A 16319-nucleotide genomic window follows, 5' to 3' on the forward strand; every position below is an offset into this window, starting at 1 on the left:
TACTGAAAATACAAAAAATTAGCCAGGTGTGGTGGCACGCACCTGTAGTCCCAGCTACTCGGGAGGCTGAGGCAGGCCAACAGCTTGAACCCGGGAGGCAGAAGTTGCAGGGAGCCAAGATTGCACCTCTCCACTCCAGCCTGAGTGACAGAGCGAGACTCTGTCTAAAAAAAAGAAAAAAGAAAAATTAGGCTGGGTGTGGTGGCTCATTCCTGTAATCCCAGCACTTGGAGAGGACAAGGCAGGTGGATCACCTGCGGTCAGGAGTTTGAGACCAGCCTAGCCAACACGGTGAAACCCCATCTCTACTAAAAATACAAAAATTAGGCCAGGCGCAGTGACTCACGCCTGTAATCCCTGCACTTTGGGAGGCTGAGGTGGGTGGATCACCTGAGGTTGGGAGTTCAAGACCAGCCTGGCCAACATGATGAAACCCCGTCTCTACTAAAAAAAAAAATACAAAAAATTAGCCAGCCGTGGTGGCAGGCACCTGTAATCCCAGGTGCTCGGGAGGCTGAGGCAGGAGAATCACTTGAACCTGGGAGGCAGAGGTTGCAGTGAGCTGAGATCTTGCCACCGCACTCCAGCCTGGGCAACAAGAGTGAAACTCCATCAAAATAAATAAATAAATAAATACAAAAATTAGCCAGGCGTGGTGGTGCATGTCTGTAATCCCAGATACTCAGGAGGCTGAAGCATGAGAATTGCTTGAACCCAGGAGGCAGAAGTTGTGGTGAGCCAAGATTGAGATAGTGCCATTGCACTCCAGCCTGGGTAACAGAATGAGATTCTGTCTAAAAAAAAAAAAAAAAAAAAATTAGATGCTAGTATGTTTCTCAGTCTGAAAGACTATGAAACACTCTGGACAAATAGATGTTATTTCCTTCACAAATGAGACTATAAAAATTAATCAGGTTTTAAAAATCATGGTAGCTCAGTCTAATTTGAAACTCATGCTTTCTCTAGAAGCAGCTGAGTGCTTTTTTTTTTTTATTTTTCAAAACGGAGTTTTGCTCTGTCACCCAGGCTAGAGTGCAGTGGCATGATCTTGACTCACTGCAACCTCCGCTTCCCGGATTCAAGTGATTCTCCTGCCTCAGCCTCCCAAGTAGCTGGGATTACAGGTGCCTGCCACCACTCCTGGCTAGTTTTTGTATTTTTAGTAGAGACAGGTTTTTGCCTTGTTGGCCAGGCTGGTCTTGAACTCCTGACCTCAGGTGATCTGCCCACCTTGGCCTCCCAAAGTGCTGGGATTACAGGCGTGAGCCACAGCGCCCGGCCTTGAGAGCTTTTAAAAAATTATTTATTACTGCTGGCTGGGCTCGGTGGCTCATGCCTCTAATCCCAGCACTCTGGGAAACCGAGGCAGGCGGACTGCTTGAGCCCAGGAGTTCAACACCAGCCTGGGCAACATGGAGAAACCCCATCTCTACAAAAAATACAAAAATTGGTGGTGCACGCCTGTAGTCTCAGTTAATCGGGTGGCTGAGGCACGAGAATTGCTTGAACCCAGGAGGCAGAGGTTGCAGTGAGCCGAAATCATGCCACTGCACTCCAGCCTGGGCAACAGAGTGAGACTTAGTCTCAAAAGAAAAAAAAAATTATTTATTACTGCTGTTTTATCAATTCCACTAAAGGTGGGTGAGGAGGGAAAATGCTCAAAATATAACAGAGGGATTCAAAGTAGAAATCAAAGAACCTCTGTCTGCAGTAAGGATGATGAGACATGGAGACATGTCACTAAGTGAAGGCTAAAAATCCCCAGGATTATGGCAGAAATCTGTCCTTTTAAAATGTCTTAGATTTTCCTGAGAGTAAGTGTGAATTTTACCAAGTAACCCACCTCTTAAAGCCCTTTCCAAAACTCTGTGTTTCCGCAGACTTCAGAAACTTGGTAAAATTGCTTGATTTGTAGCAAGGGACCAAACCGCCCAGAGCAAGAAGTTTAGAAACACGCTTACCTAGGTGGCACAGCTCTGCTATGAATAGGACCTGCTGGATTCTCACCAGTGAAGGGCCAGTTACTATGAAAAAGGTGCTGACATTTGTTCTCAATTTGAAATTCATATAGCGAATAAATAAAAGATGTCAGAAATTACAAGAGCACCTGATTTAGCATAATCCTCGATTCTATTATCTAAAATTAAGACATGAAACTATGATTATGCGTATTAGTGTTTTTTTGTTTTTTCTTGCTGAGTTTAAAAATAAAATCTCATCTGTTGTAATGTAAGCCCTTATCTGCCACTTGCCCCGTAAAAAGCAGGGGAACCTACCTTCCGCAGGTATGCCAGCCAATGTAGCACAATTTTTAAAATTAAGGGTTCATCTTTTTTTTTTTTTTTGAGACGGAGTCTCGTCTCACTCTGTCCTCCAGGCTTGAGTGCAGTGGCGCGATCTCAGCTCACTGAGAGCTCCGCCTACCAGGTTCACGCCATTCTCCTGCCTCAGCCTCCGGAGTAGCTGGGACTACAGGCCCCCCCCACCACACCCGGCTAATTTTTTTTTGTATTTTTAGTAGAGACGGGGTTTCACCATGTTAGCCAGGATGGTCTCGATCTCCTGACCTCATGATCCGCCTCCTCGGCCTCTCAAAGTGCTGGGATTACAGGTGTGAGCCACAGCGCCCAGCCTTAAGGGTTCGTCTTTAACTAAAATTCATACTAAATCAATTATTCCACTGGTTGCTTTAAAACTGGATCAGGTGAATTTTTTTTTTTTTTTTTTGAGAAGGAGTCTCGCTCTTTCACTCCGGCTGGAGTGCAGTGGCGCGATCTCGGCTTACTGCAGGCTCCGCCCCCCGGGGTTCACGCCATTCTCCTGCCTCAGCCTCCCACGTAGCTGGGACTACAGGCGCCCGCCACCTCGCCTGGCTAATTTTTTGTATTTTTAATAGAGACGGGGTTTCACCGTGTTAGCCTGGATGGTCTCGATCTCCTGACCTCGTGATCCGCCCGCCTCGGCCTCCCAAAGTGCTGGGATTACAGGCGTGAGCCACCGCGCCCGGCCAGGTGAAATTTTTTGAAATTAGGTTGAATAGTCTACAGACATACCACCCTGAACACGCCCGATCTCGTCTGAAATTAGGTTGAATATTTTCACAAAGAGAAGCAGTGAAATCAAGTACTATCAGAACAGAACTCTTAGTTTGTAACAAAGACAACACTGCCATCTACTGAAACGATATATCATTTTTCAGCTTTTCCCTTAAGTGGGACAGGAAAGCCTCAAGTTCAATGGACTCCCAAGCCTATTTTAAAAGCATACAGTGCAAAGGACAAAACTTGCATAATTTCACTTAAATGAGATAGCTTGAATAGTCAAATTCCTACAGACAGAAAGTAGAATAGTGGTTATCGGGGCTGGGGAAGAGGGAAGCAACGAGTTAGCATTAGGTAGAGTGTTTCAGTTTAAGATGAAATGGTTCTGGCCGGGAGCTGTGGCTCACGCCTGTAATCCCAGCACTTTGGGAGGCCGAGGCGGGTGCATCACGAGGTCAGGAGATCGAGACCACGGTGAAACCCCGTCTCTACTAAAAATACAAAAAATTAGCCGGGCACAGTGGCGGGTGCCTATAGTCCCAGCTACTCGGGAGGCTGAGGCAGGAGAATGGTGTGAACCCGGGAGGCGGAGCTTGCAGTGAGCCAAGATTGTGCCACTGCGCTCCAGCCTGGGCGACAGAGCAAGACTCCATCTCAAGAAAAGGTTCTAGAGATGGACAGTAGTGATGGTTGTACAACAATGTGAATGTACTTAATGCAACTGAAATGTACACTTAAAAACGGTTAAAATGGTAAATTTTATGTTATGTATATTTTACCGCAATTAAAGCAAAAAATGAAGGATATACCATGGCTACCTTTGCTCTGAAAGTTACTAACTAGGGAAAGTGTCATATATATTTACATTAAATTTTTTGGTTTGTTTTTTCTGGTCTCAGTACATTGCCCAGGCAATTTCAGTTCACTGCAATCTCCGCCTCCCGGGTTCAAGTGATTCTCCAGCCTTGCCTCCTGAGTAGCTGGGATTACAGGCATGCGCCACCACGCCCAGCTAATTTTTGTTTGTTTTTTGAGATGGAGTCTTGCTCTGTTGCCCAGGCTGGAGTGCAGTAGCGAAATCTCAGCTCACCGCAACCTCCACCTCCTGGATTCAAGCGATTCTCCTGCCTCAGCCTCCCGAGTAGCTGGGATTACAGGCTCCCACCACCACGCCTGAGTAATTTTTGTGTTTTTAGTAGAAATGGGGCTTCACCATGTTGGCCAGGCTGGTCTCGAACTCCTGACCTCAGGCAATCCACCCACCTCGGCCTCTGAAAGTGCTGGGATTACAGGCATGAGCCACCGCACCCAGCCCTAATTTTGGATTTTTAGCAGAGATAAGGTTTCACCACGATGGCCAGGGTGGTCTTGAACTTTTGACCTCAGGTGATCCACCTGCCTCATCCTCCCAAAGTGCTGAGATTACAGGCGTGAGCCACCACGGCCGGCTAATTTTTAATTTATAATTAACACTAGCCACTTAATTATTAAGTTTGTCACTTTTTTTTTTTGAGATGGAGTCTCGCTCTGTCACCCAGGCTGGAGTGCAGTGGCACGATCTCAGCTCACTGGAAGCTCCGCCTCGCGGGTTCACGCCATTCTCCTGCCTCAGCCTCCCAAGTAGCTGGGACTACAGGCGCCCGCCACCGTGCCCAGCTAATTTTTTGTAGTTTTAGTAGAGACGGGGTTTCGCTTGTGGTCTAGATCTCCTGACCTCGTGATCTGCCCACCTCGGCCTCCCAAAGTGCCGGGATTACAGGCGTGAGCCACCACGCCCAGCTGTCACTAAATATTTTTTAAAATATGGACTTTTTTGGCAGGGCATAGTGGCTCACGCCTGTAATCCCGGCATTTTGGGAGGCTGAGGTGGGCAGATCACGAGGTCAGGAGATCGAGACCATCCTGGCTAACATGGTGAAACCCCGTCTCTACTAAAAACACAAAAAGTTAGCCGGGCATGGTGGCGGGCGCCTGTAGACCCAGCTACTTGGGAGGCTGAGGCAGGAGAATGGCGTGAACCCGGGTAGCGGAGCTTGCAGTGAGCCGAGATTGTGCCACTGCACTCCAGCCTGGGTGACACAGCAAGTCTCCATCTCAATAACAAAAAGAAGAAATAAGGATTTCTTTTTTCTTTTTCAAGACAGAGTCTCACTCTGTCACCCAGGCTAGAGTGCAATGGCGCAACCTTGACTCACTGAAACCTCTGCCTCCCGGGTTCAAGCAATTCTCCTGCCCCAGCCTCCCCAGTAGCTGAGATTACAGGCACGTGCCACCACACCCAGGTAATTTTCGTATTTTTAGTAGAGACGGGGTTTCACCATGTTGGTCAGGCTGGTCTCCAACTCCTGACCTCAGGTGATCCACCCGCCTTGGCCTCCCAAAGTGCTGGGATTACAGGCATGAGCCACTGCACCTGGGCAAAATATGGACTTTTAAAAACTTAAATGGGACGCCTTTATCTGTATACTTCATTTATTTTTTCTAAAGTTAATGGGTAATATAATTACAGGATTCAAAAATTCAAAGCAATACAAAAAGGTACATACTGAAAAATCTTATTCCTATCCATGTCCTTCCTAATCTACTCAGTTCTTCCTTGCCCTCAATAGGCAACCCTTTTTAAATGTTTATTTCCCCAGAATTTCGTTTTTCAAATATTGGCAAACATGAATATATTACTTTGTCTCTATCACAAAAGGTTGGTACACATGATTTTGCTTTTTTTGCTATTTTGTTCTTTTTGTTACACACTTTGCTTTCTTCCATAACAGTACAGACAGGTTCGTCATTCTTCTATTTACAATTAGGTGCATATTATGCAATTTGGTGGGTTTTCCAGAGTTTATTTAGTCCTGTCTCCCAATCTCCCAATTTGGGTTATTTTCAATCTTTTGTTGGTAAGTAAACAATGCTGCAAAAAATAACCTGCATAAATATAACTTCATATTAATACAGGCACTTACTGATAGGACTAAACAGGGCTCTATGCATGACAGGTAGTAAGAGCACAAGGAATTCTATAGGACAGATTTCCAAGAGCAGAACTGCTGGATCAAATGGTAAGTCCATCTGTTGTATTGGTAGATAACTGCCAGATTCCCTTTGATACGGGTTGTGCCATTTACTTTTATATTTTTGCTAAATGGAATCTCAGTGTAGTTTTAACTTGCTTTTTTTCCCACCTAAAGATTGAGCATCTTTTCATATACTTAAAAAATGTTTTTCTTTTTCTGTGACCATCCATCTGTTCTGCCCATTTTTCTACTGATTTATTTTTATCTTTTTTCTAGAAGCTCTTTATGTATTAGGAAGACAAGCCCTTTGTCTATGACTTGCAAGTCTTTTTCCCAAGTTTGTTGTGTTTTGACTTTGCTTATGATGTTTATGTCATTGTGCAGAATTTTTTTGTTTATATAATCTTTTTTAAAATTTTTTAATTTCTTTTTTGAGACAGTTTCGTTCTTGTTGCCCAGGCTGGAGTACAATGGCACAATCTCAGCTCACTGCAACCTCTGCCTCCCAGGTTCAAGCGATTCTCCTGCCTCAGCCTCCTGAGTAGCTGGGATTACAGGCATGCGCCACCATGCCTGGCTAATTTTCTATTTTTTAGTAGAGATGGGGTTTCTCCATGTTGGTCAGGCTGGTCTCGAACTCCCGACCTCAGGTGATCCACTCACCTTGGCCTCCCAAAGTGCTGGGATTACAGGCATGAGCCACCATGCCTGGCCTTGTTTATATAATCTTATCAATCTTTTCTTCCATGGCTCCTAGACCTTAAGTCATTAAAAAAAAAAAAAAAGGGTGTCCTACTCCAACAACAAAATAAATCCATTAACTTTTCTTCCTGAACTTACATGGTTTAATTTTTTAATATGTAGATCTCAGGTTTATTTGGAGTTTATCCTGGTATATAATACTTGATCCAACTTTTTCAGTGGCTACTAGTTTTCCTAACATTTACTAAAAAGTTACTTACCTGAGTCTTCAATCATATTAAATACTTCCTAACACTTTCTTGTACCATCCCTACTCTCGGACTCCACCTGTCCTTCAAAGCTCAACTGAAGTTCTGTATCTTTTCTGAAGATTGATATTTTCTCTTTATTTATATATTTATTTTTTGAGATAGATCTCCCTCTATTGCCCAGGCTGGAGTACAATGGCATAGTCTTGGCTCACTGCAACCTCTGCCTCCTGAGTTCAAGTGATTCTCCTGCCTCAGCTTCCCAAGTAGCTGGGACTACAGGTGCACGCCACCACGCCCAGCTAATTTTTGTATTTTTCATAGAGATGGGGTTTCACCATATTGTCCAGGCTGGTCTCAAACTCCTGACCTTATGATCCACCCATCTCAGCCTCCCAAAGCGCTGGGATTACAGGTGTGAGCCACCGTACCCAGCCATTTTCTCTTTATTTTATTTTATTTATTTATTTATTTATTTATTTATTTTATTTATTTTTTTTTTTTGAGACAGAGTCTCGCTCTGTCACCCAGGCTGGAGTGCAGTGGCGCAGTCTCGGCTCACTGCAAACTCCACCTCCCGGGTTCATGCCATTCTCCTGCCTCAGCCTCTCCGAGTAGCTGGGACTACAGGCGCCCACCACCACGCCCGGCTAATTTTTTTGTATTTTTAGTAGAGACGGGGTTTCACCGTGGTCTCGATCTCCTGACCTCATGATCCACCCGCCTCGGCCTCCCAAAGTGCTGGGATTGCAAGCGTGAGCCACCGCGCCTGGCCCCATTTTCTCTTTATTTTTAAAAATACTGACTGAATAAGCAATATGACACTGTATAAATGGGAGAAAATAAAAAATTGGAAATTCCAATAAGAATACTATAAAAGAGGCTGGGTGCAGTGGCTCACACCTGTAATCCCAGCACTTTGGGAGGCCGAGGCGGGTGGATCACGAGGTCAGGAGTTCAAGACCACCCTGGCCAACATGGTAAAACCCCATCTCTACTAAAAATACAAACATTAGCTGGGCATGGTGGTGCATGTCTGTAATCCCAGCTATTCAGGAGGCTGAGGCAGAATTGCTTGAACCGGGACCCGGGAGGCAGAGGTTGCAGTGAGCTGAGATTGTACCACTGCACTCCAGCCTGGGCTATAGAGGGAGACTCTGTCCCAAAAAAAAAAAAAAAAAAAAAAAAAACCTATGAAAGAGGAAGATTAAAAATATTCAATTCTGGCCGGGCGCGGTGGCTCACGCTTGTAATCCCAGCACTTTGGGAGGCCGAGGCGGGCGGATCACGAGGTCAGGAGATCGAGACCACGGTGAAACCCCGTCTCTACTAAAAAAATACAAAAAATTAGCCGGGCGTGGTGGCGGGCGCCTGTAGTCCCAGCTACTCGGAGAGGCTGAGGCAGGAGAATGGCGTGAACCCGGGAGGCAGAGCTTGCAGTGAGCCGAGATTGCGCCACTGCACTCCAGCCTGGGCGACAGAGCGAGACTCCGTCTCAAAAAAAAAAAAAATTCTATTCTATTTGATTATCCTTAACAATGCTATTTATATTCATTTTCAAACCCCTAGAATGACAATGTTTACTAATTGCAGAACAAACATAAGGCTTAAAACACTAAATGTTTGCAATAACTGAAAAAAATACCAATAGCCTAAAATTCCATCAATAGAAGATCAAGTAAATAAATTGTAGTTCTAATACACAGGGAAATATTACACAGAAATTAGGAAGAGTGAGATCAATTCAGATGTAATGATCTGGAATCCTATCTGAGGGACTCTGTAAAGGGGGTCAAGGGAAAGGGACTGTTCTGTTTTATGGCGGGAAAATGTTTATAAATGCATAGAAAACTCCTGGAAGAACAGAAAGTGTTAAGTGGTTGCCTCTCTCTGGAGCCTGGGACTTGGAGTGGGACAGCACAGGTGAAGGAAGAGTCCATTCTATTTCTCATTTTATATCCTTTTAAAAACTATCACATATAACTTTTATACTTAGAAGAATAAACTTAAATTTAATGCTGAACACTAAGGGTTTAAATGGGTAGGCACATTTACATAAGCATTTTTTTTTTTAAGGGCAGAGAGGAAAAAAGCATGAATCATCATACCCAGAAGTTACCTGAACAATGGTGAATCCGGATCTAAGAATAATATCTTGTATCTCCTCTTCTTTGTCAACAATATCTGGTTTGATAATGGCCAGAGTTTTTTCTACATATATCTGAGGTGGAGGCATTGATATCTCCATTATGGCTTTTCAGGGCACAAATTGAGAGTTTCTTAACAGGTATCAACTGCAATGACATGCATTTCCCCCCACCCCCATCGCAAATTCAATGTAATTATGATTAAGAATAGCAATAGTAGGTATTTGATTTTATTAACTGATGAAGGTAGAAACTACCATGTTTTTCTATATACAGGGTCTCAATAATAGGATTCCTACTATGTCCAAATCGAGCCCCGGCTTTTCGTACACGCTGTCACCAAGGCAGGAAGGACTATGGGCTCACATGACCAGAGGCCAAGGGGCGACCCGAAGGCCTGGAACCAGCAACAGCCCCAGGCAGCAGAGGGCGGTGGGGCGGGTGGTGGGGGCTCGAGGGGGCGGTGGCTGGTGGGCAACCACACACCACTACAGCGGCGGGTGAGCGGCCTCGGCCAGCTGCCTCTGTGAAGCGACTCTGTACCGCAGGGACCTCTCTGTGCATAGGGTCAGGCTAATTGGAAAGCAGGGCCTCTGGGTCCGCGGGGACTTTCCGGGTTGCACCTGCAAATTCTGAATTTGACCCTCTCTAAGTACTCACCTCAGCGGCCGTCCTCATATGCTACAACTTGTTGCTAGGAGACCTGAAGCCCCAGCGTGGGGACGGTGGCTGCAGAGAGCCAATCCCAGCAAGGAGCCTTGCAGCTTCTGGCCAGTTCGCTTTAATCAAAGGGAGCCAGCCAGTCACTTTTATTCTCCTTGTGACTCTTAGAACACTAGATGTTTTCTGACATTTTACTCATAATTTATCTTATTTCATCCTTCTGCCAGTTTGAAGGATGCTTCAATTATCCCTACTCTATAAATGATAAGAACGCCCCCACCATTCCTTTCCAGGGGGTATATGTAAGAAGACCCGTGTCAGATACCTTCATTTCACCAGATGATGCTGTGCCCTCTATGCCCAGCTTATCTAGTCATTAAAAAGCAATATTCCGCTTGTGTAAAGACATTTATTTATAGAGTAAAAGGCTTAGAAAAGATCTATTGGAATTGTCTTTAAATCAAGCCTATGGAACAAAGATGTGGGCAACATTTATGGCATAAACCCAAACCTCAGCTTCCCCTTTTTTTCTTTATATTATGCCCACATGCATCTTTGACTCGTTGGTTGTGAGTTAAGGCATTATTCTTATTGGAAAAGAAAATGAGGGACATGGCAAAGAAGTACCAGGATCCTGTAGGTCAGAGTTCGGCGAGAGATTCAAACTCTAGAAAAAGTCAGGATAGCAGCTGCAGGTTAGAAAACAGGTTTTCCATCATCCACTGGGTTGGCTGGTTCTCCTTCCAGACTACTTGAGCCTTTTCTTTTGTCTAACCAAATATTCAGTATCTAAAGGGTTAAGGAACACATAGCAAGCTATTATGAACCTTATACACTAAAGTATTGCAAGTTTATTTTGTTGGCAAATAGACTCAACTATACTTTTTTCTTTAAAGTATGATGCTACCCAGAAAAGAAACCCACAAATGTCTTCTAGCTACTATATCTTATCCCCTAAAGATGGGAAAGTGTGAACATACATTAATATCAACAGATGAAGCAACCAAAAAATACACAGTGACTCCAGCCTCTTTGGAGTTTAGCCCTTGACTTGAGGCTCTGGAAACGGGAATTCCCATTACTTGTCTATCCTCAGCTCTCTTAAGAGCTCTTCATTGCTGCCTGCATTCCTAGACTACTTCACTATCAAAGCTGGACTTACTGAGGCTCAGGGTTTTCCAAACCAGCAGGCACATTATCAATCCTTCAGGGCCTTAATCACCTTTAAAAATAAACTCTGAGAACACAAAGTCACCTCGAAATCACCTTTATCCTCATAGGCATTCTGAAATCAAGATTCCAGAGGCTACAGGTCTCTACATATAGTACCTGAATCTGCTCCAGGACTTCTCGCCGCATCTCCACAGCCATATGGTATACATGATGATCAGAGTCATTGTACATTACAGCATTTTGGAACATCAGCATCAGGTCTCGCAGGAATTGGGCCATGGTGCGAATCTGACCCTTAGAGAGATTTCTCTTCAGGCTAGTTAAGTCCATGGGTCTGCAGGTGGCCAGGAAAAAAACAAAGAAAATCAAACCTTCATGTAGAACATATGATAACCTAACATGTTCTCTTGAAGAACTAACCAGTTCTTAATGAAAACAGTAGCAAAGATAACAACCCTCATCAGATAATAAAATAGCAACAGCCGTTAATATTTGCCTGTTTACAATAAGCCAAACACTGTATTTCTATACTAACTCACTTAATCCTCTCAATAAACCTGTAAGGTAGGTATCATTAATATCCCTTTTTTTTTTTTTTCAGTCGGAGTTTCACTCTTGTTGCCCAGGCCGGAGTGCAATGGAGCAATCTCAGCTCACTGCAACTTCCGCCTCCCAGGTTCAAGTGATTCCCCTGCCTCAGCCTCCAGAATAGCTGAGATTACAGGCGCCTGCCACCATGCCCAGCTAATTTTTGTATTTTTAGTAGAGATAGGGTTTCACCATGTTGGTCAGGCTAGTCTCGAACTCCCGACCTCAGGTGATCCACCTTCCTTGGCCTCCCAAAGTGCTGGGATTACAAGTGTGAGCCACCGCCCCGGCCTTATTATCTCCATTTGACAGATGAAGAAATTGAAATCTAAAGAGGTTAAGTACTCACTGAAAGGCACACAGCCTGAATTCCAATTCAGAGGCAGCCTGACTCCAGAGCCCATAGGTCAAGCCACTATATTCTACTATCAGAGGAGGAGTGCTGGCCCCAGGTACCAAAGTTGTAAAGAGCACCAATGATCAGTTTATCACACAGTAGTTATTTGCTTTTTACAATGTATAGTCATATATTATTTAATCTACTTCTCTTACTACACAAATAAAAAGCTAAGAATAATTTTTTTCTCCTTTCATGGAGATGAAAAAAGGATCAAGTGAATATTAAGACAATATTAATGAGACACAGAAAGTAGATATATAAGAGAAGTCACAGCAGTGTAGAAAGAAGACTGAACTGCAGGTAAGAATCTGGGGCTTAGTTCTAGCTCTGCTATTAACTGTTGGTTGATCACGAGCCAAGTCATGACCAAGCACCTCCGAGCTTTAGTTTCCTCATTCCTAAAGAAGTTTGTCTCTGCTGTTTGAATGATGGTATCATTCTGTCTCTGCTGTTTGAATGATGGTATCCCCTCTAAAATTCATGTTGAAACTTAATCCCCTGCCGGGCGCGGTGGCTCACGCTTGTAATCCCAGCACTTTGGGAGGCCAAGGCGGGCAGATCACGAGGTCAGGAGATCGAGACCACAGTGAAACCCCGTGTCTACTAAAAATACAAAAAATTAGCCGGGCGTGGTGGCGGGCGCCTGTAGTCCCAGCTACTCAGAGAGGCTGAGGCAGGGGAATGGCGTGAACCCGGGAGGCGGAGCTTGCAGTGAGCCAAGATCGCGCCACTGCACTCCAGCCTGGGTGACAGAGCGAGACTCCGTCTCAAAAAAGAAAAAAAAAAAAAAGAAACTTAATCCCAAGTGTAACAGTATTAAGAGGTGGGGCCTTTGGGAGGTAATTAAGTCATGAGTGCTCTGCCTTCATGAATGGGATTAGTATCCTTATAAAAGGGCTCCATATCGAAGAGAGTGCCCTCTTATCCTTCTGTCCCTTCTGCCATGTGAGGATACAGTGTTCCTCCCCTCTGCAGAATACAACAACAAGGCATCATCTTAGACGCAGAGGCAGAGAGTAACCCACCTCACACACCAAAACTACCAGTGCCTTGATCTTGCACTTCCCAGCGCCTTGATCTTGCACTTCCCAGCCTCCAGAACCAAAACAAAGAAACATAGATTTCTATTGTTTATAAATTATCCAGCCTGTGGTATTGTGCTATAGTAGTACAGACTAGTGACTCTCCAAAGGTCCTATCATGATCTTTTACATTCTATTACCATACAGGTTTATGACAGCATTTTAGATGACCTATGCTATAAAAATCCAAAATAGGCCGAGCACAGTGGCTCAAGCCTGTAATCCCAGCACTTTGGGAGGCCGAGGCAAGTGGATCATGAGGTCAAGAGATTGAGACCATCCTGGCCAACATAGTGAAACCCCATCTCTACTAAAAATACAAAAATTAGCTGGGTGTGGTGACGTGCACCTGTAGTTCCAGCTACTCGGGAGGCTGAGGCAGAAGAATCACTTGAACACAGGAGACGGAGGCTGCAGTGAGCCGAGATCTCATCACGGCACTCCAGCCTGGCGACAGAGTGAGACTGTCTCAAAAAACAAACAAACAAAAATCCAAAATAGGCTGGGATTACCTGCCTGTAATCCCAGCATTTTGGAAGGCTGAGGTGGGAGGATTGCTTGAGACTAGGAGTTTCAGACCAACCTGGGCAATCTAGTGAGACCCCATATCTACAGAAAATTTAAAAATTCCTCCTCAGTGATATTGTGAAGAAAAATAAAGTTATTAATAACATTTCAAACAAAGAAAATATTTTATTACAATAAAAATATCAGGCCAGGCACAGTGGCTCACACCTGTAATCCCAGCACTTTGGGAGGCTGAGGTGGGTAAACTGCATGAGCCCAGGAGTCTAAGACAAGCCTGGGCACCATGGTGAAACTCTATCTCTACAAAAAATATAAAAATTAGCCAGGCATGGTGGCACACACCTCTAGACCCAGCTATTAGGGAGGCTGAGGTGGAAGGATTGCTTAAGCCTGGGCAGTTGAGGCTCAGTTATCCAAGAAATGTGCCACTGCACTCCAGCCTGAGCAACAGAGTGAGACCTGTCTCAAAAATTAATAGTAAGTAAAAATTTAAAAAATAATAAATTTAAAAATTAGCTAAGTGCAGTGGCACATGCCTGTCGTCCCAGCTACTCAGGAAGCTGAAGTGGGAAGATTGCTTGAGCCCAGGAGGTCAAGGCTGCAGTGAGCCATGATTGCATCACTGCACTCCAGCAACAGAGTGAGACCCTGTCTCAAAAAATTTTTTTAAATAAAAAATAAAAATAAAATCCCAAAATACTGAGAGGTGAAGCTGGCTGGGCTTCTGGGTCAGGTGGGGACTTGGAGAACTTTTCTGTCTAGCTAAAGGATTGTAAACACACCAATCAGTGCTCTGTATCTAGCTAAACGTTTGTAAACACACCAATCAGCACTCTGTAAAAACGCACCAATCAGCGCTCTGTGTCTAGCTAAACGTTTGTAAATGCACCAATCAGCCCTCCGTAAAAATGTACCAATCAGCGCTCTGTGTCTAGCTAAAGCTTTGTAAACGCACCAATCAGCACTCTGTAAAAACGCACCAAAAAAGGTTTGTAAATGCACCAATCAGCATGCTATAAAAATGGACCAATCAGCACTCTGTAAAATGGACCAATCACCACTCTGTAAAATGGACAAATCAGCAGGATGTGGGCAAGGCCAAATAAGGGAATAAAAGCTGGCCCCCCAAGCCAGCAGTGGCAACCCAGTGGGGTCGCCTTCCACACTGTGGAAGCTTTGTTCTTTCACTCTTTGCAATAAATCTTGCTGCTGCTCACTCTTTGGGTCCGCACTACCTTTCTGAGCTGTAACACTCACCATGAAGGTCCGCCGCTTCGCTCCTGAAGCCAGTGAGACCACGAACCCACGGGGAGGAACAAACAACTCTGGATGTGCCACCTTTAAGAGCTGTAACACTCACTGCGAAGGTCTGTGGCTTCACTCCTGAAGCCAGCGGGACCATCAACCCACTGGGAGGAACGAACAACTCCAGAGGCGCCACATTTAAGAGCTGTAACACTCACTGTGAAGGTCTGCGGCTTCACTCCTGAACTCAGCGAGACCACAAACCCACCAGGAGGAAGAAACTCCAGACACATCTGAACATCTGAAGGAACAAACTCCGGACACACCATCTTTAAGAACTGTAACACCGCGAGAGTCTGAAGCTTAATTCTTGAAGTCAGCGAGACCAAGAACCCACCGGAAGGAACCAATTCCGGACTCAATACTACAATCAACCAATGTTCATAACTTCCATTTGGATCGACATCTGTGCCTTAGTATACCTATAACTAACTAACTAACTGAATAAATACAGGGTTCCTTTTAAAGTTTTGCTCCAAAAGAATAGTGTCAAAAACAACCAAAGTCTAATTTAAGATTATAATTAATGATCAGGCTGGGCACCAAGGCTCCCCAGCCTTTGGAAGGCCTAGGCAGGTGGATTGCTTGAGCTCAGGAGTTCAAGACCAGCCTGGGCAACATGGCAAAGCTTCGTTTCTACAAAAAATACAAATATTAGCTGGACGTGATGGCTCATGCTTGTAGTCTTAGCTACTTGGGAGGCTGAGGCTGGAGAACAGCTGAGCCTGGGAAGCAGATGTTGCAGTGAGCCAAGACTTTACCACTGCACTCCAGCCTGGGCAACACAGTAAGACCCTGTCAAAAAAAAAATATATATATATAGAATGGATCATATTACTTAAAAGTCAATAGTACAAAATAAAAAGCCTATATCATCCTTTTGTTCCCTGAATTCCTTCTTAAATGAAGATATGATACTGAGCTCATCGTAACTTTATAAACTTGTTTGGCTATGAAACATATCTTGAGTTTGTAAGTTATAAAAATAATCTAACAGATGGGAAATAAAAAATGAAAAGGAAGATATAAAAGCAACCAACCTTTCTTGACCCCTTTTTCACTGACCTTTTTACCACATCCTTGTACCCTGGGGCCTGCCTTTCTGACACAGGTTTCAGAAATGGACTGCTGAATCTGTTAAGGGACAAACCCCGAGAGGATAAAGAAACCCTGGCAAGGCACTCTGAACGAGAAGAGTAGCTCAGTTCTTAGTAGACTTCCTTTAGGGGAATGCAGACTGTCAGCACCATTAGGAAAAAATCTATTTGTTCCCCCTTGCCAGAGAGTTAAAAAAAACACAAAACTATAAAATATTTAACTACTATTACAATATACTGATTTAGGGCTCAGAAATTTGTTCAAAGTTCCCGAGGCCCCGTCTCTGTGAAAAAAGAGAATCCACCAAATTGAAAAGAATATACATTTTAC

The 16319-nt window shown here is 44.3% G+C and overlaps 2 protein-coding genes across 8 annotated transcripts in view; both read right to left on the reverse strand.

Annotated features, from left to right (window-relative positions):
* NME5 (NME/NM23 family member 5) overlaps window positions 1-9860 on the reverse strand; it is a 28086-nt gene extending 18226 nt beyond the window's left edge. Inside the window, exons 1-2 of one of the 3 annotated variants that reach the window (XM_032157992.2) lie at window positions 9813-9860; window positions 9125-9226 (exon numbers count right to left, since the gene is read on the reverse strand). In XM_032157992.2, the coding sequence (XP_032013883.1) occupies window positions 9125-9226; window positions 9813-9830 (120 nt within the window). In that variant the 5' untranslated portion in view covers window positions 9831-9860. Of the gene's footprint in view, window positions 1-9124; window positions 9555-9812 lie in introns of those variants that run through there. The other 2 variants (XM_032157990.2, XM_032157991.2) reach the window with 2 other exon arrangements.
* Window positions 9861-10210: 350 nt separating this feature from the next.
* The window catches only part of BRD8 (bromodomain containing 8), a 41246-nt gene continuing 35137 nt past the window's right edge, over window positions 10211-16319 (reverse strand). For 4 of the 5 annotated variants that reach the window (XM_032157993.2, XM_058441243.1, XM_058441241.1 and 1 more), the window contains 3 exons: window positions 15957-16025; window positions 11145-11322; window positions 10211-10604 (listed from right to left, as the gene is read on the reverse strand). In XM_032157993.2, the coding sequence (XP_032013884.1) occupies window positions 10512-10604; window positions 11145-11322; window positions 15957-16025 (340 nt within the window). In that variant the 3' untranslated portion in view covers window positions 10211-10511. The remainder of the gene's footprint in view (window positions 10605-11144; window positions 11323-15956; window positions 16026-16319) is intronic. The other variant, XM_058441242.1, reaches the window with a different exon arrangement.

The sequence above is a fragment of the Hylobates moloch genome, unplaced genomic scaffold (genome assembly GCF_009828535.3).
Source record: "Hylobates moloch isolate HMO894 unplaced genomic scaffold, HMol_V3 SCAFFOLD_6, whole genome shotgun sequence".
Classification (NCBI taxonomy): Eukaryota; Metazoa; Chordata; class Mammalia; order Primates; family Hylobatidae; genus Hylobates; species Hylobates moloch.